Source organism: Hevea brasiliensis, chromosome 10, assembly GCF_030052815.1.
Source record: "Hevea brasiliensis isolate MT/VB/25A 57/8 chromosome 10, ASM3005281v1, whole genome shotgun sequence".
Lineage (NCBI taxonomy): Eukaryota > Viridiplantae > Streptophyta > Magnoliopsida > Malpighiales > Euphorbiaceae > Hevea > Hevea brasiliensis.
Window position 1 is genome coordinate 32749688 of NC_079502.1, and position 25903 is coordinate 32775590.

At 30.3% G+C, this 25903-nt stretch overlaps 1 protein-coding gene and 1 non-coding gene across 2 annotated transcripts; one reads left to right on the forward strand and one right to left on the reverse strand.

Moving 5' to 3' along the window:
- Window positions 1-9044: 9044 nt before the first annotated feature.
- LOC131169895 (small nucleolar RNA R71) lies at window positions 9045-9151 on the forward strand. The gene has a single exon (XR_009140841.1). It is a non-coding gene; the product is annotated as a small nucleolar RNA R71 (small nucleolar RNA).
- A 6965-nt stretch (window positions 9152-16116) lies between these two features.
- Window positions 16117-20048, reverse strand: LOC110657054 (ammonium transporter 3 member 1). The gene is made up of 3 exons (XM_021814113.2): window positions 19077-20048; window positions 17440-17725; window positions 16117-16805 (listed from the first exon to the last, which is right to left on the reverse strand). Exons 1-3 carry the CDS (start codon window positions 19743-19745, stop codon window positions 16288-16290), a joined length of 1473 nt encoding a protein of 490 aa, XP_021669805.1. The 5' UTR covers window positions 19746-20048; the 3' UTR covers window positions 16117-16287.
- Window positions 20049-25903: the final 5855 nt, after the last annotated feature.

The following is a 25903-nucleotide window of genomic DNA, read 5'->3' on the forward strand; positions in this document are numbered from 1 at the left end:
TCCATTGACCAAGCTGCTTAGAAAAGATGTGAAATTTCAGTGGACGGATAAATGCCAACAAAGTTTTGATGAATTGAAGAAATGTTTGACTGAAGCTCCAGTCCTTACTTTACCTACTCCGGGTAAAGAATACACAGTATAGAGTGATGCTTCTCACAATGGGTTAGGCTGTGTGTTGATGCAAGATCGAAATGTAATTGCCTATGCATCGCGCTAGCTAAAACCGCATGAGGGGAATTATCCGACACATGACTTGGAGCTTGCAGCTATAGTGTTTGCTCTTAAGATCTGGAGACATTATTTGTATGGGGAAAAGTGTTATATCTACACAGATCATAAGAGTTTAAAGTATTTGGGAACTCAGAAGGAGTTGAATTTGAGACAGAGGAGATAGTTAGAGTTGATAAAAGACTATAATTGTCTGATAGACTATCAGCCAGGGAAAGCTAATGTTGTAGCTGACGCCTTAAGTCGCAAGACTATGGCAAGACTACGGGTTACTCCTTTGTCTTTGGTACATGAGTTGAGATCATTACATGCCAGCTTAAAGATTAATGATGATGGGCAGACAGCAGTTGCATGGCATGTACAGCTAGTGTTGATCGATCAGATCAGAATGGCTGCTTAGAATGATGAAAGGTATCAAAAGCTGTTGGGAGAAGTCAGGCAGGGCAAGAAACCAGAATTCTCAATCAGAGATGATGGTCCATTGCTACACCAGGGCAGAATGTGTGTTCCTAATGATGTTGATTTGAGGTAAATTATTTTGAAGGAAGCACATGAGTCTCCTTTTGCCATGTACCCTGGTGGCACAAAAATGTATAGAGGGCTGAAGGAGCATTACTGGTGGATGGGTATGAAAAGAGATGTGGCAGAGTTTGTTTCCAAATGCTTAACTTATCAACAAGTGAAGGCAGAGCATCAAGTACCCGCTGGGTTGTTACATCCACTACCAGTACCAGAATGGAAATGGGAGAGAATAACGATGGATTTTGTGATGGGACTTTCGAGGACACAGAAAAGTCATGATGCAGTATGGGTCATTGTTGATAGACTGACCAAGTCTGCTTATTTTACGCGATCGGATGGACTCTGATTTAGAAAGATTGGCCAAGTTGTACATTGATGAGATTGTGAGATTGCATGGAGTGCCAGTATCCATCATATCAGACAGGGATCCTAGGTTCACTTCTAGATTCTGGGGTAGTCTTCAGAGAGCTCTAGGAACTAGATTGAACTTCAGTACTGCATTCCACCCACAGACAAATGGCCAGTCTGATAGGGTAATTCAGATCTTGGAGGACATGCTATGGGCTTGTGTGATTGAATTTGAGGGCAGTTGGGATACACACTTGCCTTTGATTGAGTTTGCTTACAACAATAGTTACCAATCAAGTATTGGGATGCCTCCATATGAAGCTTTGTATGGCAGAAAATGTAGAACCCCGTTGTGTTGGGATGACGTGGGTGAAAGAAAGATGATTGGACCTGAAATTGTTCAGCAAACTGAAGAGAAAATCAAGGTGATTCGAGATCGACTTAAGACTGTATTAGACTGTCAGAAGTCCTACATTGATTTGAAGAGAAGAGATATTGAGTATGCAGTGGGTGAGAACGTATTCCTCGAGGTTTCCCCATGGAAGAGGATTATGAGATTTGGCAGAAAGGGGAAACTAAGTCCTCGTTTCATTAAGCCATATGAGGTTTTGGAAAGAGTGGGTCCTTTGGCTTATCGATTGGCACTACCTCCAGAGTTGGAAAAGATACATAATGTCTTCCATGTGTCTATGTTGAGGAGGTATTGATAAGACCCATCTCATGTACTACCAGTAGAGGAAATTGAAGTAAATCTAGACCTCACATATGAAGAAGAACCCATAGAGATTCTGACTTATGAGGTGAAGCAGCTACGGAACAAGCAAATACTGTTGGTAAAAGTGCTGTGGAACCATCATTCGGGCCAAGAGGCTACTTGGGAACAAGAGGAGGACATGAGGAGACAGTACCCACAGCTGTTCAGAGATTGATACCAGGTAAAATTTCGAGATGAAATTTATTTAAGAGGGGGGAGAATTGTAACACCCCCATTTGCATAGCCTGGTATATTTCACTATTCCGGTGACCGGTGTCGGTTCAGACAATTAAGGGGATTAGAACCATACTTAAGACAACTAGAGAAGCCATAAACACAAATAATTAGTAATGTTTAATTAGTTAAGTATAAATAAGAAAAACAGAACATAAGAAGTTAAACGAGCCGAGAGTCACAGCGATGGATGACCTTCTCGGGAACAACTGCGAAGTCGATTTAAACTCAAATTTGGAATCGTAAAATGTGACGTCGCGATCCTTAGGACCATTACGAACACAGTGGAAAAGAGAAAATCATGAAAAAGAATTGTTAAGTTAGTCAAATAATTAGGTCAAGGAGCCAGAAGAAATATTGAATTATTTGCAAACCAGGATGAACCGGCGAGGGGCAATTTGGTCAATTGATCCCGAGAGCTGACTCCTGACCTAACTGTCAAATAAAATCAGAGAAAAGAAAATTTCAAAATCGAAAATTAAATTAAAGAACTAATAGAAAAATAAATAGAAAAAAAAAAGAAAATGAAAAAGTTAAAAAGGTGATGACATCATGCATGATGCCATAAAAATAATAATTAATATATTTAAATAATTAGATTTTTGGGTCTTCCATAAGGATAAAAACAAAAAAGAAAAGAAAAAAAAATAAAACAAAAGTCTATCTTCTTCAAGTTAGCCGTCCATCTCTCTCTTCCCTCTCTCCCTCACTAGTCCTCCATGAAAGCTCATTTTTGAGCTTGAAGGAATCACAAATTCAGCCATAGAAGTGTAATCCTCTTAGTTAAACCTTGTTAACCTCACCTGAGAAGAAGATTGGTCAAGAAAAAAAAAAGAAGAAAAGAAGAAGAAAATTGAAGATTAAACATCAAAGTGAGGTTAGTTCTTTTAATTAAAATTTTAGTTAATACATGTGTTCTTAGTTTAAGTGAACTTTGAAATTATGAAAAATGGAAAAGAAAATAATTTTTGGAGGATTATATGTGAATTTCGGCCTGCCTATGTAGGGGTAGGTTATGCATGAGTTTGATTGAGTTAAACAAGTTAGGATTCTTGAATGAGTTGAAAGATTGTGTTTATATGCTTTGAAAGTAGTTAAATGCAAGAGTTTGTGTAGTTAGGGTTTTGGGACACTTAGGGTTAGAGACCAAAAATGTGAGAAACTTGTAAATGGTGTCTTTGACCTAATTTGAAGTGAGAAATGGTCATTTGTGACCTAATTAAGTGTGTTAGAAGTGTTGGAATTAAAGCCAAATTCAGAGGGAGTGTGGTCATGCTGCTGGCAGCATGACCAAATTACATTTGAGGGACCAAAAATGAAATTTTACAAGTCCAATTGGTATGGGACCAATTGGAAATGAAAATAGACACTAAATGACACAATTGTTATTCAGGAAGCATGCCCAAAAAGTGACCAAAACCTAGTAAACAAATTGACCAAAGTTGGAAAATTCCAGTCTGCCTCTGTACAAACTAACCAAATGAACAGTGTTTGTTCATTTAGTCATAACTTAAGCTAGGCAGGTCAAAATGACATGAAATTTTACCAGTGGCTAGATGAGATATAGACCTAAAACTTTTATGAAGAACACAAACCCAAATTATGCCATTAACCAAGTCATTTGGCCATCCCAAGTTGGTGACCCAAATCTGCCAGCACCAAAAATTGCCCAGAATTCTGGGTTGAGTCTAATCCGGCAGCCATGGTTCAAATTGCTATAACTTGAGCTACAAAACTCCAATTGGAGTGATTCAAAAAGGAGAATAAACTTAAAACAATAGGAGACATTTTCTGTGAAGAAGGTTTTGCCAAATTCTAACAGAAAAGTGACCAATGGAATAGTGCAACCTTAAACTCCAAAACTGAAAATTATTAAATTTGCCTAAAAGACTTAGAATTTGAATAAACAACCAAAACCAACAAATTTAGTGACCAAAATGTGGTATGTGGGTGAAGTTGGAATTCCCATACCTATTAAGCCTTAGAAAGGCAACAATTTGACTTGAATAGTATAGTGAATAGTAACCCAAAAACACAAAATTTCAAGAACGCCAAGTTTAGCACATTAGAGCTAGGTAAAAGTGAAGTTAAATTTATTTTTAGATTTATGCTAAGTTATGGTACTGAAACACTGTGAAATTGTGTGTTTCAGTTGGAAAGAATACCGGAAAAGAACCCGAGAAACCGAGTCAAGGCCAAGAGGTGACTCGCTTGAGGTTTGTGCACAACATCACTATGCTTTAAAATTCATTGATAAAGTGAATGAAATATGCATTTTACTTTTGCTTTGAATTGTTGAAAGTTTATTGTGACCTTATTTATGATGTTTAAATTTAAATTGTGAAAATTATTGTGTGTATTTGAAATGGCAATGTTTAGTAAATTGTTAAGATAAGTTTTGAAACCACAGTGTCATGACCATATATTTGAACACCTCACTAGCACGACCAGTGGGGTAATTAGTTTTGAATTTTGATTCCTTCTCTGGAGAAGTGTTGAGGTGTGCCAGTAGAATAGGATGTGAATGGATATCCATATATTTGAGCTAGCTAGCCTTGCGATGTGATTTCTCTTTAGCCTCTGGCTATTGAGATTCTATTTGTTTCGAATGGCATGATCTAACTGTGGGTTTTATGAAATGTGATTCGATACTTCAAAATGAAATTGTTTGGGATTAAAATCTCATAATGCATGATTTGTATTTAATTCTCATGTTCAGTTAAATTTTCGAATAAATGTGATTTAAGTTCTGCATAAAGATTATTTTAGTATGTTGTGCACCACTGAGTCCTAGTACTCAGCGATTGCTTTTATTGCTATCGCAGATATAGAGACTAGAGGAGCAGCAGACTGAGCTGCTGAGGATTAAGGATCTTCCTGCTTTGAAGCTATCAGGTATAATTTATGCCCTGATTGTAAATATTTATTTTGATGTATGTAATGCACAAAAATGTATGGACATGTGAAAATGGGTCTTGAGCAGCTTGTTCAAAATCTGTATAAAATTCGTAATAAATTTTAGTTTGGATTTTCTTAATGTAAATTTTTGTATGATGTATATATAAATTGTTTATCTTTAAAGAAATATGAATGTATGAAATTGATTGACAGTAGCTTGAGGATTACTGAATTTTAAACTTGAGAAATTGATTGAAATGATTGTGGAGTTGTTGAAATTGATTGAGTTTGATTGTGAAATTAAAGTAGTTGTTGAGAAAATTATTGGAAGTGCTTTTATTTCAGGTATTTGAAGAACTGTTTTCTCAAAACACAGATGGAACTCTGTCAAAATTTTTATAAAATTTGCGTAAAAATAAAATGGGCCAAAAATATTAACTAGTTTTAATTTTAACTAAATGTTTTAAATACCTATAAGAAAATGCTCACCACTTATTAAAAATAAGAAAATTGTTTTAAAATCCCTTGTAAGGTACTTAATGAGTTATCGGTAGGTGAAGTTCGGTAGTTCATTAGGTATTCTATGGGATCATGTTATGCCTTACAGAGGGGTAAGGTGTGACAAATGAGACATAATATCAACTCTTAATATCATCAGAACTCTTTTTTATCATAAATGATTTCTCTAAATTATTTTATGCAGCTCATAGACTATGGTTAACACCTAGCATAGCATGCCATAGCCACCCAATCAGTAATAAATTTTATCTTAAATGAACCTATAATCATATGTTACTATACACTAGAATCTCTCTGTTACAAAATCCCAATTCAAGCTGGAGTCATAGTTTTTGTCAAACCCCATTTCCTATGAATATTATGTTCTCTTTTAATTTCAGTTCTTGATTAAAAAGATTTTCTCATCAGAAACTCTTTTCTGATTAAATTTATCTGTCTTGGCCAGGAACTTGAAACATCAAGAACAATTAAATGAACATAGGATTTTATCCCTATTTACTTAGGGTAATAGATTCCATCTTGATCAACACCTACCTTCATATATAACTAATAGGAGCCAACAAATGCCCATATACCCATACACAGTACAAGTATAAAAGCAGTATCAAACTCAAACCACCTATATACAAGATAACTGTGCTATCTCAAATCTAAAAATTATATGCACTAATATGATTTATGACAATGCATTGACAAGAGTAAACTCCATGTGCTTGTCATAAATGTCACTGGTTTGACCTACTTATCATGTATAAGTGCCTATCATGTTTGTTATATGGCATGAGACTCACCATTTCATCTTATTTACATCTCATATAAATAACTTGGGAACAAATATGATTACAATATTTCTGGATAAGTCATGTCCTTATTGTGAAGTATCCTCGATTGTGAACCTTTTTATGATACGTTGTGCTAGAAATATTGTCACTCATATTCTTAACAACTTAAGAATAGAATTTCTAACAAAATATCAATGGACCTTTTTTATTACACATAAATATATTATGTAAACGGATAAGTGAAAATGCCTTTCATTAATAAAACATGTACAAGATACATACTAAATGATATGCTCTAGAGCATACTACTAACACAAAACTCAATCATTTCCTCAAATTTTCTTAACCATTCAACTTGTCTCAACCTTAATACAAAGTTTAATTAAGGAAGATAAGAAAACTAGCACTTACCTCAACTTGAGCTTGACAAATCCTTGGAATTTCCTCTCCTTTTTGCTGCCTATAGGTTGCCCATGGTATAAGGATTATTTTTCATGAAGGGAGTTTGAAGAAATAATGGCTTAAATGTAGGGAAATGGAGCTTGCCTCATGGACGTCCATGGAGGACACTTGAGAGCTTCAATTCGGCCATGGGAGAGGAGCTTGATGAAAGTGATAAAGTGAGTGGGAAAATTATGCTCCTTAGGTGTTTTTATATAGTGCCACTTAGTGTCCACTAAGTAAGGTTTACTAATATAATAATTAACTAATATAATAATTAAACTTTGTAATATTTAAATTAAACCCCATAATTCCTTTAATTGTATTTCAATTGAAATTTCATTTTTTTTAATGGAAATTTCTAAATTTAATACCACTTATTTTTCATGGACATTTAAGTCAAAAATCCACTCTAAGTGTCAAATGATCAAAATGCCCCTCTTCGGGTTAAATTCGGACTTTTTTGGTAACACCGATTTAATCCTTGACCCGCCGATTTCTTTAATTTTTGTTTTCATCTGAACTGACTTACTAAATTTTCTTTGACATTTCCAATGTCAATTATACCTCAGTAGACCTTTAATTAGGTCTCGAAAATATTTTCCGAGGTTCCCCGCAGTCCAGGGCTAGTCAACAGTCCCTGCCATAACTTTCCGGTGTAGTCACCCATCGCTACGGTTCTGGCACATTTAACCTAGCTTCATTTCACCTCTTTTATTTTTTTTCTTTAATTTTTCTTATTACATATTTCATCATTTTATGTCTCCTCACTATTACCAAAATGTAGTTTCAGACTTTTTGACTGTCTGTACTTTGGCTATCCACATTCTATCTGTCTGCCTCGACAACCTAGTCATTGGAACAATATAACATATAGACTACGTAAGTGAGGATGTTACACCATTCAAATAATCACATTACAAATCAAATAACCACATTCAATTTTCATAAATTCACATTTATGGTTGGCAACACATCAAATTCTCAAAACACTTCAAATCGCATTCAAAACTAGCTCACCCCCTTGCTACAATAAGTTCAAATAGCTAACATTCGCCTTTTTCAATTATAATCCATTTTACAATTCAAAGTTTTCAAAACAATATATAAAATTCCTAAATACAGAAGAGAAGCAAAATTGACTTAGACAAAGCCTATTCAATTAATTTACAAATTTTAAAACAAAAGAGAATCTAGTTGTGCACAGACCTTATGTAAATCTCCTTTTCTTTGACTTACTTCTCATTGTCTTTCATGGTCTACTTTTCTACTGAAAACATACAAGTGCAATGCTCAATATTCATCCCAATTATCACCAATAACTAGTCAAATAAATATCTAATGAATCCCTAAGTTAACTTTGCAATTTGATGGTTGTCGAATCCACTAAAATTTAAATTAACTGAAATTACTAGCTATAAAATTTTTTCTGCACCAAGTGGTAAATCCAGGTCAAATCTTAGAGACTGGATTACTAAAATTTCGTGCACTTGTGTAATGGAAAAAGAAAGAAACAAAGGTTGGGGGGGGGGGTAATTCGCAGTCTAAAGAAGAAATCAAAAATCAGAAATTAAGAACTAAAATTAAATATGAAACTCTCAAATTAAACAAACTTCAGTCCAAGGTAATTCTCATTCCAATGCATTGATTCGATCATAGACAAAAGAAATACAATCATCTCTTATTGAATACTTAACGTAGATTTACCAAACAGTGAGGTAAACCCCTAACTTCCCTATACTCATCAATTCGAGCCCAACACTCTTATTGACTCTAATTATTAACTGAATTTTGAGGGAGGCGAAGGTGGTTGAATCACTTGTCTCTGCTGCTGGTATCGGTTTTGCACCGATTGATTCCCATAACTCAGATTAGGATGTTCTCACCATCCTGGATTATAAGTATTGAAAAAAGGATCATACCTGTGTTATGGCTTTCCATAATTTCCTACTGCATTAACATGTTGCATTGATTCATCCTCTTGTAATGCAGGACATATGTCAGTAGCATGACCCGAACCCGAACAAATCCCACATACCTTAACAGTTTACATTTTTCCTATAGCCAATTGCCTCACCAAAGAAGTTAAATAAAAAATCTGTTTCTCAATGTTAGATGTACTTACCTCATTAACCTTTATAGGTGTATGATCCATTCTAATTCCAAACTATTGAGAATTTGCTGCCATGTTAGCAATCAGCCTCCTTGTTTCATCTGGTGCTTTGTCAACCAAAGCTCCTCCACTGGCAGCATCTATCATACTGCGGTCCATTGGTAGAAATCCCTCATAGAAATACTGAATCAACAGCTGCTCACTTATTTGATGGTGGGGACAGCTTGCACACAGCTTCTTAAATCGCTCCCAGTACTCATATAAGCTCTCTCCATTGTATTGTCGGATGCCACAAATTTCTTTTCTTATATTGGCAGCACGGGAAGCAGGAAAATAATTTTCCAAAAATATCTGCTTCATCCCATTCCATGAGTTAACAGATTCTGAAGGAAGGTAATACAACCAATCCTTAGCTGTGTCTTCCAGTGAGAAAGGGAAAGCTCAAAGCTTGATTTAATCCTCTGAAACTCCTTGAGGTTTCATGCTGGAACACACAATATGAAATTCTTTTAAATGCTTATGTGGATCCTCACTTGCAAGACCATGAAACTTAGGCAACAAATGGATTAGTCCAGATTTCAACTCAAAAGCAACATTTAAAGCAGGGTATTGAATACACAAAGGCTATTAGTTTAGATCAGGAGCAGCCAACTCTTTCAAAGTTCTAGTAGCCATGGTTTCGTTTTCGAAATTTGAATCCAAATCCGAATCTGAGCTTAACTCCTTTGGAGATTGGACTCCTTCAAATGTACTCAGAATCTGCTTAGCCTGCTTAGCCAATTTTCTCAACTGTTTAGCTGTTTTTTCCACTTCTGGATCAAAGATCAACTCACCAGATTGAGAAGTTCTTATCATAAACAAAAAGAAATCAAAGTAAAAACAAAAAAATGCCTCAAAACCCTAGAAAACAATCGAATTTGGCTTCAAGAGGGTGGGGCCAAAGAATCCTATTGATTGATTGGTCTTGAACAGAACGTCATTTCCTTCAAAATAGGTATGGGCCGCCCTCCAAATTCAACCAAACTTCTTGATGAATAGCAACACCGTAAATTTTTTTTTTCAAAAACCTAAAAACAACAGCAACTCACAAACAAAATTAATAACAGAATATCCTAACACTAAAAACAGGAAATCCAATAAATTTCAGTCCTCGGTAACGGCTCCAAAATTCTTGATGGTTGTCAAATCCACCAAAATTTAAATTAACTGAAATTATCAGCTATAAAATATTTTCTGTAGCAAGTGGTAAATCCAGGTCGAACCCTAGAGACTGAATTACTAAAATTTCGTGCACTTGTGTAATGGAAAAAGAAAGAAACAAAAGTTGGGGGGGCAGGGGTAATTCGCAATCCAAAAAAGAATCAGAAATCAGAAATTAAGAACTAAAATTAAATATGAAACTCTCAAATTAAACAAACTTCAGTCTAAGATAATTCTCATTCCAGTGCATTGATTCGATCAGAGACAAAAGAAATACAATCATCTCTTATTGAATACTTAACGTAGATTTACCAAACAATGAGGTAAACCTCTAACTTTCCTATACTCATCAATTCGAGCCCAGCACTCTTATTGACTCTAATTATTAACTGAATTGGTATTAAACAATCCTTACCAAATTAATAACTGCTTTAAGAATAGGAAGTAGTTAAGCTGAACAATAATTTATAAAGCATAAATCATTTAATTCACCCTATTGTTTCCTTAGGTTATTATAAAAAATTAGGATCATAATCAATAAAACCTAATTGCTACTCATGTTCAATCTTACACAACAATTACGGATTATGAAGATGAACTAGCAATTGATTACATCAAATAATTAACTAATAGGCCTTTTTAGCAAATCATTCAATAGATCAAAGACAATAAAATCAGAAAATAATAGATATTCAAAAAGACATAAATTAAACTAAGAACCTGGTCTCACAAATCAAGCAAAAGAACTTGAATCCCTTGAACTGAATTAAAAACTTAGCCACTCATGTTCATGGCTTATAGAAAATTAAAGAAGAAATCTAAAAAAAAAGAGAATGGAGAATGAAGGTGTTTTTGAGATCGATAGGCTGCTGAATGGTATCTTTTAGCTGCTGCCCAAAGACATTTTTATAATCAAAAACCTAATCCCAAATATAGGAACCAAACTAGGAAAAGTTTTGAAATTTAAAAGATAGATTTTCAGCCTGCATTCACGTCTCTGAAATCAAGGACGATTTTCAACGACTTTCTTTCCGAATCTGTCTCTGCGCTCTTCAGGAAAGTTGTAGCCCTATTTCTTAGCTTTCCAATGTGTACTCATTTGACTAAATCCAAGGTCTAAAGCCTAAGTTATGGCTCAAAAATCAGGACTGGTTCAGACAGACTATCAAACCCATAATGACGACTTCATTGCCATTTTTGACAATTAATATGGCCTTATCTTGCTTTTGGCCCTTCATAGAAGTTGTAGAGGTGGCTCTTAAGATTCAATTGGGCTTAGGCTTGCTTCATTTGGACCTCTGGAACTCTAGATACAAAATAAATACTGAAATTGGTCATGACAATCAAGTCTAGGCTTTTGCAATAGATCCATAGCTCATTTTGTTAACCTTGGAGACTGATTTGGGCTTTGGTCCCTCTTTATCATTTATAGTGCTCTATCTTAGCTTTTCAATAGATTAAACAGCACTCAATTTGGAGACCCACAACTTTAGAAACACCTAAAAAATACAGCAAAGGTCAAATGTTGAAAATTTCTCCATTTAATACAATTATTCCAACAACTATCTAAAAATATGCCTAAATGATAAATATACTTTAATCAACTGAATTATCCATTAAAACACACTAGAAACACTAAATGTGATGGGAGTAAAATTAATAAATTATGCACTTATCACAATTTCAATGAATTCTGGATTAAGGGCAATTTTGGACCTTGACTTTAGAACCCAATTTTAACCTAGTTCCAATCATAATTAGCTAAGATAATCTTCAAGAAAGTTATTCTTCTATGCCTTAACTTTAATTTTCTTTTTGAATCACTTAATTTGAATTTAATTTTCTTTTTGAATCACTTAATTTTAAGTTTTGTAGCTCTAGTTATGGTCAAAATACTAGGTACTACTCCTAGTTACTGAACCCTGCAGGTTCATTATTTTCCAGATTTTTACTTAATTTTGCATTCCATTTCTGAGTATCTTATGCTCAGAATTTGAACTAGGTCCCTAAAACAAAGTTTTAGGCTTTTGTCTTAAGTTTTCAAATCATTTTGAATCACTTTAATTGAGGTTTTGTAGAGGAAGTTATGCTTGATAACCATTCAGAGGTCACAGGGCAATTTTATTGAAGTGCAGGATTTATGGATTTGAGACTTCTAATTTATTCTCACATTTTCCCTAATTTGCCTTAAGAACTAGGTTTAGGTCCAAACATGAAGTTTTTAGTTCTATGTCTTATGAGTATTTTGGTTTTGAAATCAAGAAATTTACATCTATATAGATCCAGTTATGGCCATTTTGTTAAAACTAGTCTAATGACTAATTACTCACATTTTCCAGGTTCAGTCTAGAAATAGGGCAGATTTACTGGACTAACTTTGTCTAGCAATTTAGCTAAGTTAGGGTCATAATTTTACTTCATGATCTTCATAAGAATTGTTCTCCTATGTCTCAAAATTCCATAGGTTCTAGAATTACCTAAATTTGAGTTTTCTAGAGTGAGTTTGTTTAACAAAGTGTGTACTGTTTATTTGGTCACTTTCTCTAGGTTTAGAATTGGTAACCCAGATTCAAGCCCAAATTAAGGTAACTTATGGTCATTTTCTAGGTAGACACTCTTCATAAAAGTTGGAGCATTATGTCTTAAGTTTCATTTTCAGTTAGTTTCACACCAATTGAAGCTATGTAGCTCAACTTATGAGCCTCTAACCATACTGGACTCAAGTGTCCAGATTCCAGCACATTGATCACACTCCTATTCCATTAATTCTCTTCACCAAACCAACACCAATTCTCATTAATTGCACATCAAATGACCATAATTTAACATCAATAACCCTAATTGCCATTCATACCATAAAAGCCCTAATTTCCCAAAAGCCCTAATTTCCCAAAAACCATAATTGCTCATCTTCCAAATTCATACAAACTCAACATACAAATTATATATACCACTTCACCTAAGCTAGAGTTCATGTTCAGTTTCATCAAACCACTCAAAGCCCTAAATTCCTCAAGCTGGCCGAATTTTTCTTCCCCTATACATGCATGATTTTCATGATTTTTCAAGTAATTTACCCATAACTAAACTAAATTTAATGAATTACATAACCAGGAAGGGTATATTGATCACTTACCTTATTTGGCAAATTTTGTATCTTCAAATTCTTTAATTTTTTTCTTCAATCCCTTGCTTCCAATCTTCTAATCAAGTGTTAATTTGAGGTTTTCTACTAATTTGGTGGGAAATTTATGGAAGAAATGAAAGATTTAAAAGCTTGGAATTGTTAATAATGGAGGAAGATGGAGGAAAGAGAGAGAGAGAGGAGTGGGAGTCAGCCAACCATGAAGAAGATGATAGAATTTGTGTTATTTTTAATTAATTTTGTCTCTTATATAAATATCTCCAATAAATATTTAAATTATAATTATTTTAATTTTAACAATTTAATTAATTCCTCTTATGCCCCATTTAAATTTTTCCAAACACTTTCATGAGTTTAATTCTTTTCCAATGTTTTAATCTCACTCATTTTTAATGACATTTAAGTCAAAAGTCAACTCTTGAAGTGAATTGACCAAAATGCCCCTCATCGGGTTATAGTCCATCTTTTTCCATAATACCCGATGAGTCCTTAGGTTTGATTCACTTATTTGTGCTTATTCCCTTTTCATTTTTTTGATTTTTGAATTCCCAATAATTTCTAAATAACTCCTTAGTTAAGGGTTCTATAGGGTCCCACACGAATTAGGGTAGCAACTGAACTCACAATCACTTCCCTGTCCAGTCACCCATCTTCGGGACTTAAGCTTATTTAACCGATTTGTACTTCATTTCTCTTATTTTCCTCTAATTTCATTTGACCTTTATTAATTTAATTTATAACTTTTCTATGTGATTTAAGTATTGTTCCAGACATTCTAACTGTCCGAACAGACATTAGCCACTGGAACAGTAGAATGTACAGGACTACTCAATATGAGGGTGTTACAGCAGTCCAGTGTTTCAAACCTAGATTGGATTGAAATCTACTAGCCAAATTAACAGCATATATGATATTCGGCCTTGTACACAACATAGCATACATAAGACTTTCAATTACCAAAGCATATAGAATCTTTACCATTTTGTTTTTCTTTTTTCAAGTGTCTTTAGAGACATTTCTTTGTAAAGATGGATACCATGCCTTACAGGCAATAATTCTTTATTGGAATCAAGCATGTTAAACCTTTTCAACATCTTTTCCAAATATAAACTTTGGGATAAACCTATCATTCTTTTCGATCTATCTCTATCGATAATAATTCCTAGAATATAGGAAATTCTTGATTAATAAGACTTGCTAATTAGAAACTCTTTTCTGACTTAATCTATTTGTCATAGTCAGGAACTTTATTTGTCAAACAATTAAGATAGGCATAGGAATTTATCCCTATTTACTTACAACAATGAATCCCATTTTGACTAAACATCTATCTCTATAAAAAAACTAGTCAGAGCTAGTGCATGCCCGTATACTTGTACCTAGTACAAGTATGTAAGCGGCATCAAACTTAAACCACCTCTATACAAGATAATCGTGTTATCTCAGGTTAAGAGATTATACGCATTATTATAATCTAGATGACTATGTATTGATAAGAGTAAACTCCATATACATGTCATCTTTGTGTCATTGGTTTGGCCTACTTATCTTATAAGTACCCACTGTATTTGTTATATGGTATAAGACTCACCATTCCATCTTATTAGTATCTCATATTAATCCGTGGACACAAATAGAGGTGACAGTTTATATGGCTAAATATACCCAATGAGGTATCATGGACTGTAAACCAAAATTTATAACACTTGTTTCAGTTTGTTCCGTCATTCATATCCTTAACATCTTAAGAATGGAACATCTAACAAGTTACTAAATGATATTTTCAATTAAATTTTAACAATTTAAATTAAAAGAAAAGATATTTGTCATTAATTGAAAATGAATATTTACAAAATATAAATTACAAGTTATGCTCTAGGGTATACTACTAACAAACTGAACCAAAACCGTATCGAAACCGAACCAAAACTGAATCAAGAACTGAATTTATACATATGTTTTTCTATATTTTTTTTAAATGTATTTTATATTTATATATATATATATATATATATATATATATATATATATATATATATATATATATATATATTTTAATTATGAACTAAATATAACCTAATATTATATTTTATTTATATATATATATTTTTTAATAATTTTAGTAATAAAAACATTTAATTACCTTATAATTCTTAATTATAAATATATTTTTATACTATATATGTATGTTAATTTATAATTATATTTGTACATCATAGATAAATATTACATAATTAATAAATAGTTAAAATGCATATTATACTCATATATTATATAATATACTTAATCCTATATTATATATTCACTTTATAGTTAAGATTATATAATTTATAAATAGTTAAGATTATATAATTTATAAATAGTTGAAATATATATTATATGATTTATTATGTATTAATAATCCAATTCAAAACTTAAATGCTAATTTAAATATGATTTTTTTTAAGAAATAATTACATAAAATTATTTCAAGAATCAAGAATCGAATCAAAGAGCTGAGAACCGTACAAAACCAAAATCAAAACAACAAAGAACAAAGCTAAAACAGTATGTAAATTTTAATTTGGTTTCAATTCTTAAACAAATCTCGAACCGAATCAAAACTACACACCCCTAATAGAAGCATATTCTCCCAGATTCAATTTCAATTTTGTATCAAAATTATGTATATTTTGAAATTTTAGTCTATCGTGCCAAAAATTAAATAATTGGATAAAATCGCCAAGACACAATAAGTTTTTTTTTTTTTTAAACAAGTCTAATATATTTAGAAATATATGCATAATAATATTAAAAAAATTAAAGTATGTTTATATCATCAATTGATTAAAATAATATGAAGATTTAATTCCCTAATTAAAGATTTCATATTAAACTTTATATAATCAAATTGAAGTTCAAGAAATTGGAGACAAAATTAAGCTTTTAAAGATTGGGAGAAAAAAAGCACAGTTGAATTAAGTTCAATCAATACTTGTACACACGTCCAAGAAAGACAGATTTACATTATATATATATATAAAGTTGCTTTCAATTTGGCTTGAAAAGCAACTATTATTACGTAACATGATCCTTTACACTCCCCAATATAATTTTTAGGTAATTAAACAACTTGCGTAGCACCAGTAGATGTCTTATGGATGGTATCATCGGAGTACATACCATGCTTGGTGGAGTCATATGTTTCACCATCGCCCCATAATGCATAAGCCTCTTCGCCGTGCACGGCATCATCTCCTATCAACAGCTGCTCCTCCGACATACGCAATGGGATTACCAAATTTATCACCACACAAATGATTGAGGTGATAACCAAATTCCACCCAATGATGAATGCACCGCCAGCTAGTTGTTTGAGGAATTGAACTCCACCGGAGCCACCATAAACGCCACCTCTAGAATTTGCAACAGGTAAAAAAAGGGAACATAATGTGGGCTCGGCAAAAAGGCCAGTCAAAGCACCGCCTAAAAGTCCAGCAACGGCATGGGTGTGAAAGACACCTAGGGTGTCATCTATTTTTTGGAGAAGCGTCCATCTTTTGTGTACAATCATCATTGTGAACCATGGAACACTACCTGATAATATTCCCATCACTATTGCTGCCCATCCTTGCACAAGACCTATACAATGTTCGATAATTTAAAAAAGAAAAAACAATTGTTATAAATTTCTATTGCTAAAATAAGGAGTACCGTGAGGAACAAGAAGCACCACTTCCGCATTGGTAATGACCCCAAGTTGGGGTCAACCATCTCATTTGAACTTGAGCAAGTAACTTCTTGAATTTAAAATTTAGTGCAGGTCAATTAAATTAATTTTTTTTTTAAATCTTAGTCAAGTCAAGGTTTTCTGTGAGTTTTTTTCTTTTTTCTTTTTCTTTTTCTTTTACTAGGTTTAATGTTTACATTTTAATTTCAATTTTCATTTAAATAATTAAGTTATTTATATTTAAAATTATTTTTTGATACAATTATTTTAAAATTTAAATTTAAATTCGAGACTTAACAGCTTTATAAATGATTCAGATATTATTAAATTAAAATTTATTATTTATATTCAAAATTGTTTAGTTGAATTAAACTATTTAACTTATAAAAATTATTATTTATATAAATTTCATTAACAAAATTTCAGAGAATTAAGAATCAACTATAATTCATCTTCCTATTTATTAATTAAAATACCTGACCCAGGTATAGTGACAATAAAAAAAAAAAAGAAAGAAAAGAAAAGTCAAAAGGGATGGAATAATACCTGCACCAGGAGTAATACAAACAAGGCCGGTGATCATGCCTTGAACAGCGCCGATTACAGAAGGTTTCTTGAAGAAAATAACATCAAGCCAAGTCCAAACCAGAAGGCTTGTAGCTGCGCAGATGTTAGTGTTAAGGACGGCCATTGAAGAGTCAATATTCGCAGAATAAGGATCTCCACCATTGAATCCTGCCCATCCCATCCACAGTAACCCTGCCCCTGCTAGCATCAGCAGTACATTATTTGGTGGAAATCTCTCTCTGTCCTTTGTTGATCTTGGTCCTACCTGCATTTTATTTAATACAAATTAATATTAAAGTAAATAATTAAATCCATATATATATATGAAAATATTTCTAAGAGTATGTTATGTAATATTTTTTTTGATATTATCACGTAATTAATACATAGTATTTTTTTCATAATATTATCATATGATTAATAAGTAGTATTCTTTTTCATGATATTATCAAATAATATTCTCTATTATATATAAATTAAATTATTTAATAATTATTTTATTAATATTAAAATATTTATTAAAAAATTTAAGAAATAAAATAAATAAAAATAAAATTTTAAAATAATTAATAAAAAATTTGAAATATTATATTATTTTTATATGTTAAAATTAAAATAAAATATATAAATTAAAATTATTAATAGTAGCAATTTCCTAATAACTTACTATAACTGAATCCATCTTTCTTTCTTCTGTCCCACTACTAATTGTAGCTTCAAGGTAAAATACTCTGTAAGTAAATATATTAAGTGTTGTTGTTTTCATACAGTAACAGTAGCGCAACTTGCAAATTCACTGTCAGAAATCCTAGCTGTAATTCAATAGCATATATAATAATAAAAACAATAATTAATTCATTAATGCTCTAGTTTACTTTTTGTTTTATTCTTATCTAGATTGCAAAACTGATTAATGCAACATGTCTCTCTTTGCTCTCTATTTTTTTTTTCCAAATACAGTATAAAAGCTTAGAAGGAATAACAACAAATAATTATATATATATATATATATATATATATATATATATATATATATATATATATATATATATATATATATAAAAGAATGGATCTAATGTATTCACGTTGACATGAGGTTAAAAAAATGTACATACATTTTCTCGGTTATTGCAAGTCCAGTTGTTTCTTATCTTCCAAAACTGAAAGAGTCAAAGACTATTATATATGTACATGGGATATGGACATTGTAATTAATTACCACCAAGTTCATGTTATCTTGACTTTTACATGTGAAAACAATCAAAATCATATTCCTTTTGCCAAAACATTAATTTGTTGGATCAAATCAATTAAAACACTCAGTTTTGAGCATTTAATTCAACGAAAAATTTTACAATTGGAATTTCCAATTTTCAACAATATAATTACAATTCAAATCTTCTAAAAAAAATCCAAATTCAATATTGTATTTAATTACTAATATATATATATATATATATATATATATATATATATATATATATATATATATATATAATAAAATTTGTAAAAATGATTTTTCCAAAAGAGCCCCTTGAGATTATCAGTTGCCCCTCAAGAGCAAGAAATTCAAAGAAAAAGAATGAAATTAATAGCATAGGATACTGAGTACTGACCCAAAAAGCAGTAGTCAATCCAGCAATTCCAGAAGAAAGATGAATAACATAACCACCAGAATAGTCGATAACACCCCAGTGAAACAAGAACCCTCCACCCCACAAGCTAAAAGCCCCCACAGTGTAAGAGAAGGTCAGCCACAGTGGCACAAATGCCATCCAAGCCTTTATGTTCATCCTCCCAAGCACCGATCCCGCCAGCAAAATAACTGTTATTGCTGCAAATACACACTGAAACCACACCATCGAAGCCATTGGATAGTAAGGTGTAGCCATGGTCGTTTCCACACCTCCATTATCGTAATACTGAGTGGTCTCTGGCAGTTCAGCCTGTTTGATCAAAAACTTCTGGCCCAAGGCAGGTCCAGCTTTTCCCCAGAAGGGCAACAGCTTGTCTCCGAACGACATCTTGTAAGCCCAAACCACCCAGCAGATGACCACTGCAGCGAAGGCGTATAAGGCCATGAAAGCCGAATTCACAGCCCATTTCTTCTTTACTATGCTGCCATAAAGAATTACAAGTCCCGGCACGCTTTGAAGACCCACGAGTGTTGCCGATATCATTTGCCATGCGTTGTCTCCCTTGTTTAACCAGTCGGGAACTGCCGCCGATGTGCCGCCTTGGTATGCGACGGGTACGGGGTTTGGGGGAGGAGCTGAAATGGCCATGGGGGTGGCGTGGATCAGCTTCTCTATTTCTAGTTTTGTTAGAAAGGGAAACCGGCGCAATTATGCTAGTAGTAATATTGGAGTTGTATATGTATAGAGGTAGTGATGAAAGACAGAAAGCAACAGGGCTTGTTTGGGTATTTAACAGCTTGACACGGATTAAAAAGGGCAAGTGTGAGGGAGTGGAGGGGACAGATACTACAAAGAAGAGAAAACGTTTGTATCTTCTTTTCGCTAAAGTAGAATCTGGTGCCTCGATTCCTGTTTCCCAGAGTTGAATATTCTCCGTTCCCAGGAATCCTCAACCCCAACTAAGCACGTATTGGTAGCGCATTATTCAATAGGAGGAATTATATAGTATTACGGTAATTTTATATTAAAATAATATTATAAAAAATAATAAATAAATAATATTTAGAATTATTGATTGCTTTTTTAGCTTATAAAATTATATGAATAAAAAAATATAATTAAAATAATAAATTTTATTTAATTTTTTTAATATCCTTTTACTTAATTACATTGCTATATTAAAAATTAGATTATTAATTAAACTCTTATTCAAATTAATAAATTTTATCTCTTTAAGATATATTAAATGAAAGCATATTAGGAAATTAATAAAAAAATATTATTTGAAAAAAAGTAGTCTATATTTGAAAAAGAAAAAAAAATTAAATCTATATTTATAGAACAAATGAAGTAGTTTTTTTTTTTTTTAATTTTAAAAAGACGTGAATTCATGAATTATTAGAGACAGAGTATATGCTTTAGGAATACCCAATAATATTTCCTTTGTCTCTTTTTCTAATTAATAATTTCATATCTGTTTGTAAAATATTTTATTTTAATTGAAATTGAAATTTAAAAAACTATAATTTTAAAAGTAATTTTAATATTGTATTTAACTGAAATATATTTCAATTTTTAGAATGGAAGTTTATTGATTTTTAATTTAATATATACATATATATTAATAAAATAATTATATGTAATAATAATAAATTAATTTGAAAATTGACCAAATTATTAGTTAAGTGTTAATTAGAATATTCTGATGTTGAGTGCAAAATATTTAAACATGATGAATAACATTTCAAAGAGGTACCCATGTGAACTTACGAAATGACCACTAGTACATAATTTAAATTTTTATTTATTAAAAAGTCAAATAAGTTATTAAGGCTCATCTAAGAAAAAATCAATCACCACATATAAGTATTATGAGTTACATAAAAAAGATCATTCTTCCCTATCCTAATTGATTTTAACCTTTCAAATTATAAAATTATATTATATTAGTAAATTAAGATATTTAAAATTAATTAAGATCTTATAGTCGAGTACCTTTAAACGTTATGAAAAAAAAAATACACTTAGATTAAAAAAAATCTAAATTGATTAAACTTAATTGACAAATAATTTCATCTTGACAACTAAATTAAGCACCAATTAGAATCTATATTGTGTTACTGTTAGAAAAAAAAAAAAAAGAAGAAAGGAATCTCTTTCATATTCTACTCTTTTGTCCAAAATTATTTGTAGAGTATTAATTAATTTTTTTCAACTTTATCCTTATTTCTGCTAATCAGAATAATTATTTCTATAATTTCCTGAAATTTATTTTATCACCTCCCTCTTTCTATTAATTAAGTGAGATATAAGGTAATTTAGTCAAATTCATGAGGAGTATTTTGTTATAATTTAGGTAATTTAGGCTCTATTTGTTTCGTAAAAAATAATTTGTATTTGAAAAATATTTTTTATGAAATTTATTTTTGAAGAAAAAGTTTTTCATTATTTGATTGTAATGTTAACCTAATAATATTTATTTATATATCTTATGCATGTATAAGTGTAATTTAAAAAAAAATAATTGGCTTCAATTTGTCCTTGACTAGAAAAATATATTCTATTAATCCATTTTCTTCAGTGCACAAATGCTAGATAATGCAAAACATATTTTCTAAAAAAATATGTTCCTCAAAATAAATGGAATTAGAGGCGGATCCACTTGGATAAAAAGAGGGCTCAATTGATCCCTCCTTTTTTTCAAATTACTCTTATATATTTATATATCTATTTAAATTTATCCCTTATAAATTTAGATATTGACTCCGAAAATTAATTGATTGAGCAAATTATTATGTGGTTATATGTATGATGTAAATCTTATTTTTTTAAATTTAAGATTTAATTGCTTTTATATAAGAATTAAATGTATTATTTTTTAAAACAATAAATATATTATATAATTTATTTATATATTGATTCTAGAAAATTTTTTTTCTGAATCTACCACTAGATGGAGTTTTAATTGGTTTATTAATTACTGTAAAAAAATCTTAAATAATAAATAGAAATGGACAGAAGAGTAAATTTTTATTAATATAACACATTGGTTGTGCTAACTCAATATACAACAAGCAACTATTAAATTGACATTTGGTATATTTATGAAGAAAAAGTTCTCATCCCTACAAATTTAAAAGCGAATTTTTAATTTGAAAAAAATAAAATTTAAACATCAAATCTATAATTTTAGAAAAAAAAAATAGCACAGGCACATGTACTTCTTTATTCGTATAAGTGTATGACTATTTTTTATAATTTATAAAATGATCCGTATTTATTTATATGAGTATTAGGAGCACTAAAATTTAGTTCTCCAACCAATGAAATATAATTAAATGGTAATGAAATTATTTCTAAAAATATAAAGTTTTAAATTCGAAACTAAGTCAGAAGCAAATGTACAAAAAAAAAAAAATTAGTGCTACAGATGCACCAACTAGTTTTCCAGTTTGAAAATACATTTTCCACTGTCCATTTGTAAAAAATTATAACTTCTAAATGCTAGGAAAAAAAAATCATAAAGATAACTGAAAAAAAAAATGTAGTTATTGGGGCTAAGTAATTAATTTATCATGTAGCTTCTCTAGCCGTAATTCTTTGTTTTTGGAAGATTCTCTAACCGTAATCTTAAAAATGGAATAAGATATTCGAATTTTTTTAGTTACTAGAATGCAATTTGGCTGCTCATCTTTAGGTTACCAATTATTCCATCATTATCATTCCAATTTGTTTTACCCTTTTGTCACTACTTGATTTAGTTATGTAATTAATTCAAAAAATATATTATTTACCTATAATTGAACAGATAATTATATGCATGTCATTATCATCTTATATATTATATATATACGTGTGGATTGATCTAGTAATTTTTGTCAGGCAATTCATTTAATGTTGAAGATCTTTGTTTTGCCTTATAGTCTTATGGACTGTAAGACTATATATATATATATATATATATATATATATATATATATATATATATATATATATATATATATATATATATGCACACGAAATTAGGTTTAAAATTTAGAAAAAAATGTCTTATATTCATATAATTATATATCAAAAATTAATTTGAAATCAATAAAAGATTTGTTATTTTAATTATTAAGCTAAAAAAATCTTAATTAGATTTCATCACATTTTACGGAGATAACTTACCTATATTTCCTTTTTGGCATTAACAGATTAAATCGCAGCCACAAATTACGGTTGAAAAATAGGATTCCGAATTTCTTGGGAAGGTCACTTGTTATTTCCTATCAAAATTGAAAGAAGACAAGGCAAATGAATTTAATGGTAAATTTCCTTTTTTTTTTTCCCAAATATAATCTCGACGTTCTAGTAAATAAAATAGATATTATAAATTTTGACCTAACATATTGATAAAATTTGAATTTATTCGAATTGAAGTGATTTGTAATTTGCAATGTTTTGATTGGTATAAAATTCGAAATGACTATAATTCCAATAATTCATAAAATTAAGGGTTTAATTTATAGTTAATATACATAATTTGGCTCAAAGTTAACTTATTTAATTTATTTTTTTAAGTCTCTTCCTCCTTTCTTTTCATGTTTTGCTAAATTTCTTTTAATCTCTTGTGAAATATTTGGGATGATTATTGCAATTTTTTTTTGTTTTTTCAATAATTTATATTGTTTTTTTTTTCATTCTTGTTAATATTTAGATTTACTCTACTTGATAAAATTTTATTTTTTGTTTTTTTTTTTTTGTAAAAATTTGTTATTTTCTTTTTTATAAGGATATGTTGTTTTTCTATATTATGAAATTTTTAAGTTTAGTGTTTTAAGAGTGCAATAATATGATATCAAAGTTTAATAAAAATAATTAGTGATACACCGTAAAATAATCACATATAATATATACTCTATGGAATATTTTATCGAATATGTTAAGGAATATGTCTCTATTACTTTTCCATATAAATAGGGCAGGCAAGAATGAAAAAAGGTTCATTTCTCTTAGATCTCTTCTCCCTTACCTCTCTACTGTATTTTTACTATATTATTATTCCTCTAACTTGAGCATTAAAGGGTCCTCACCAGGGACCTCCTTTGTGGACCTCTAACTATTATTTATCTGTTTTGTAAGTCATTTAAACTAAGATAATGAAAGTAGGACCATATTAGTGAAGTAATAGTTTTAGACTTCATCAATTACTGTTATTTTTCTATGTAAGTGATTTATCTTAAAGTTTCTTATATAAAATTATAGTATTTATTACTTTAAATTTATATTCTATATTTATTTAATGAAAGCTCTTTTATTTAAAAAAATAATTAATTTAAAATTTAAATTATAAATTTTATATTATATTTTAATTTAAAAATACTCAGCTTAAAATTTATCGAATTAATTAGAAATCCTTTGCTTCAACTGCATTTTAATTAAAAAAATTGAATAAAATATGAGATGACTTACGATCTGAATTGGTTTGATCGGACCTTTATATAAAAATAAAATAAATTTATTTTTATTAATAAGATAACTAAATGATATAAAAGCAAATTTATTTTTCATAATTTTTTCACTTCTTATAATATCCAAACAAAGAAAGAGTTAGTGAAAGACAGACGGGGTTTCATGATAATATTTTAATGACAGCTAGCCGGTTTCCTTTTCTGCAAAGCCACATGTAATCATCAAAATTGTGTTTTCTTTAGAAAGTTAGTTGTTGGACTATTCATTAAAGGCAAATTTTTTTTTTTTTTAAACCGTATATATAATGTGCATGCTCCTTTTAAAAACTAATCTTACATTATATTGATCTTGTGAAGCGAAATCTTGTCCATTTTATTTTTATTTTTAAGTTTCAATAATTTATGATTGATTTAAAGAACATCTTTTGAGACTATCGTGATCCTCTCTCTTTCAAAATTTCTTTAAAATTCTTTAAAGTATTTTTATTCATTATTTAATTTGAAATTATAAACTATAAATTAATGGTAGCTCTTTTTTTAAATTCAATTTCAAAAAACTTAAATATTTTCTTTCAATAATATATATTTTTTTCTTTTCCTTATGCGGAGTAATTTAAATTTGGTCAAGTCATTTTGTTTTTTTCTTTTTATATATGTGGAGTTCAATAATTATCATCCTCATAATAAATATTATTTTGTATTTTTTTATTAAAAAGAGTCTAATAAAAAAAGTTTATTCATTTTAAATAATTATTAATATATATTATGGAATAAACATGATTTTTTAAAAAATGATGATAATTGCAATGGAGTGCTTTACTTGAAAAAATGTCAAGACATTAAAACAATTCAAAAGCCGTGAGAAATGAATCCTAAATAATATTTTAAGAGATTTATCTTATTTTATATATAATTATATCATAAATGTTTTTTTCTATTAACATTATTATTATAGATGTTATATAACTTTTTTTATTGAATAATATTTTTTAATAAAAAAACTCATATAAATATAAATTTATTTTTATTGTTGTTTATTTAATACCTCGCACCTAGAGTAGGCAAAATTCATACTAAGAGAGAATATTCCACGAATCCTAAAGGGAAGAAGGCATAAAAGAAATGGGATAAAAAGTAAGAAAATAAGGGTTTAAGTGTACTAAGCTTGTCTAGACAAATTTGGTCGCCGAACTTGGTATATAAAAAACTGAAAGGTTAGAGCTCCAGCAACCCATTCCCTCATTTTCTCCACTTCTCTCCCTTTTTCTCCACTCTCCCTCTATTTCCTATTTACCCTAACCCTAAAACTATGTACCCTAACTAAGAGAGATAAACTTATTTCTCTTTCTTCTT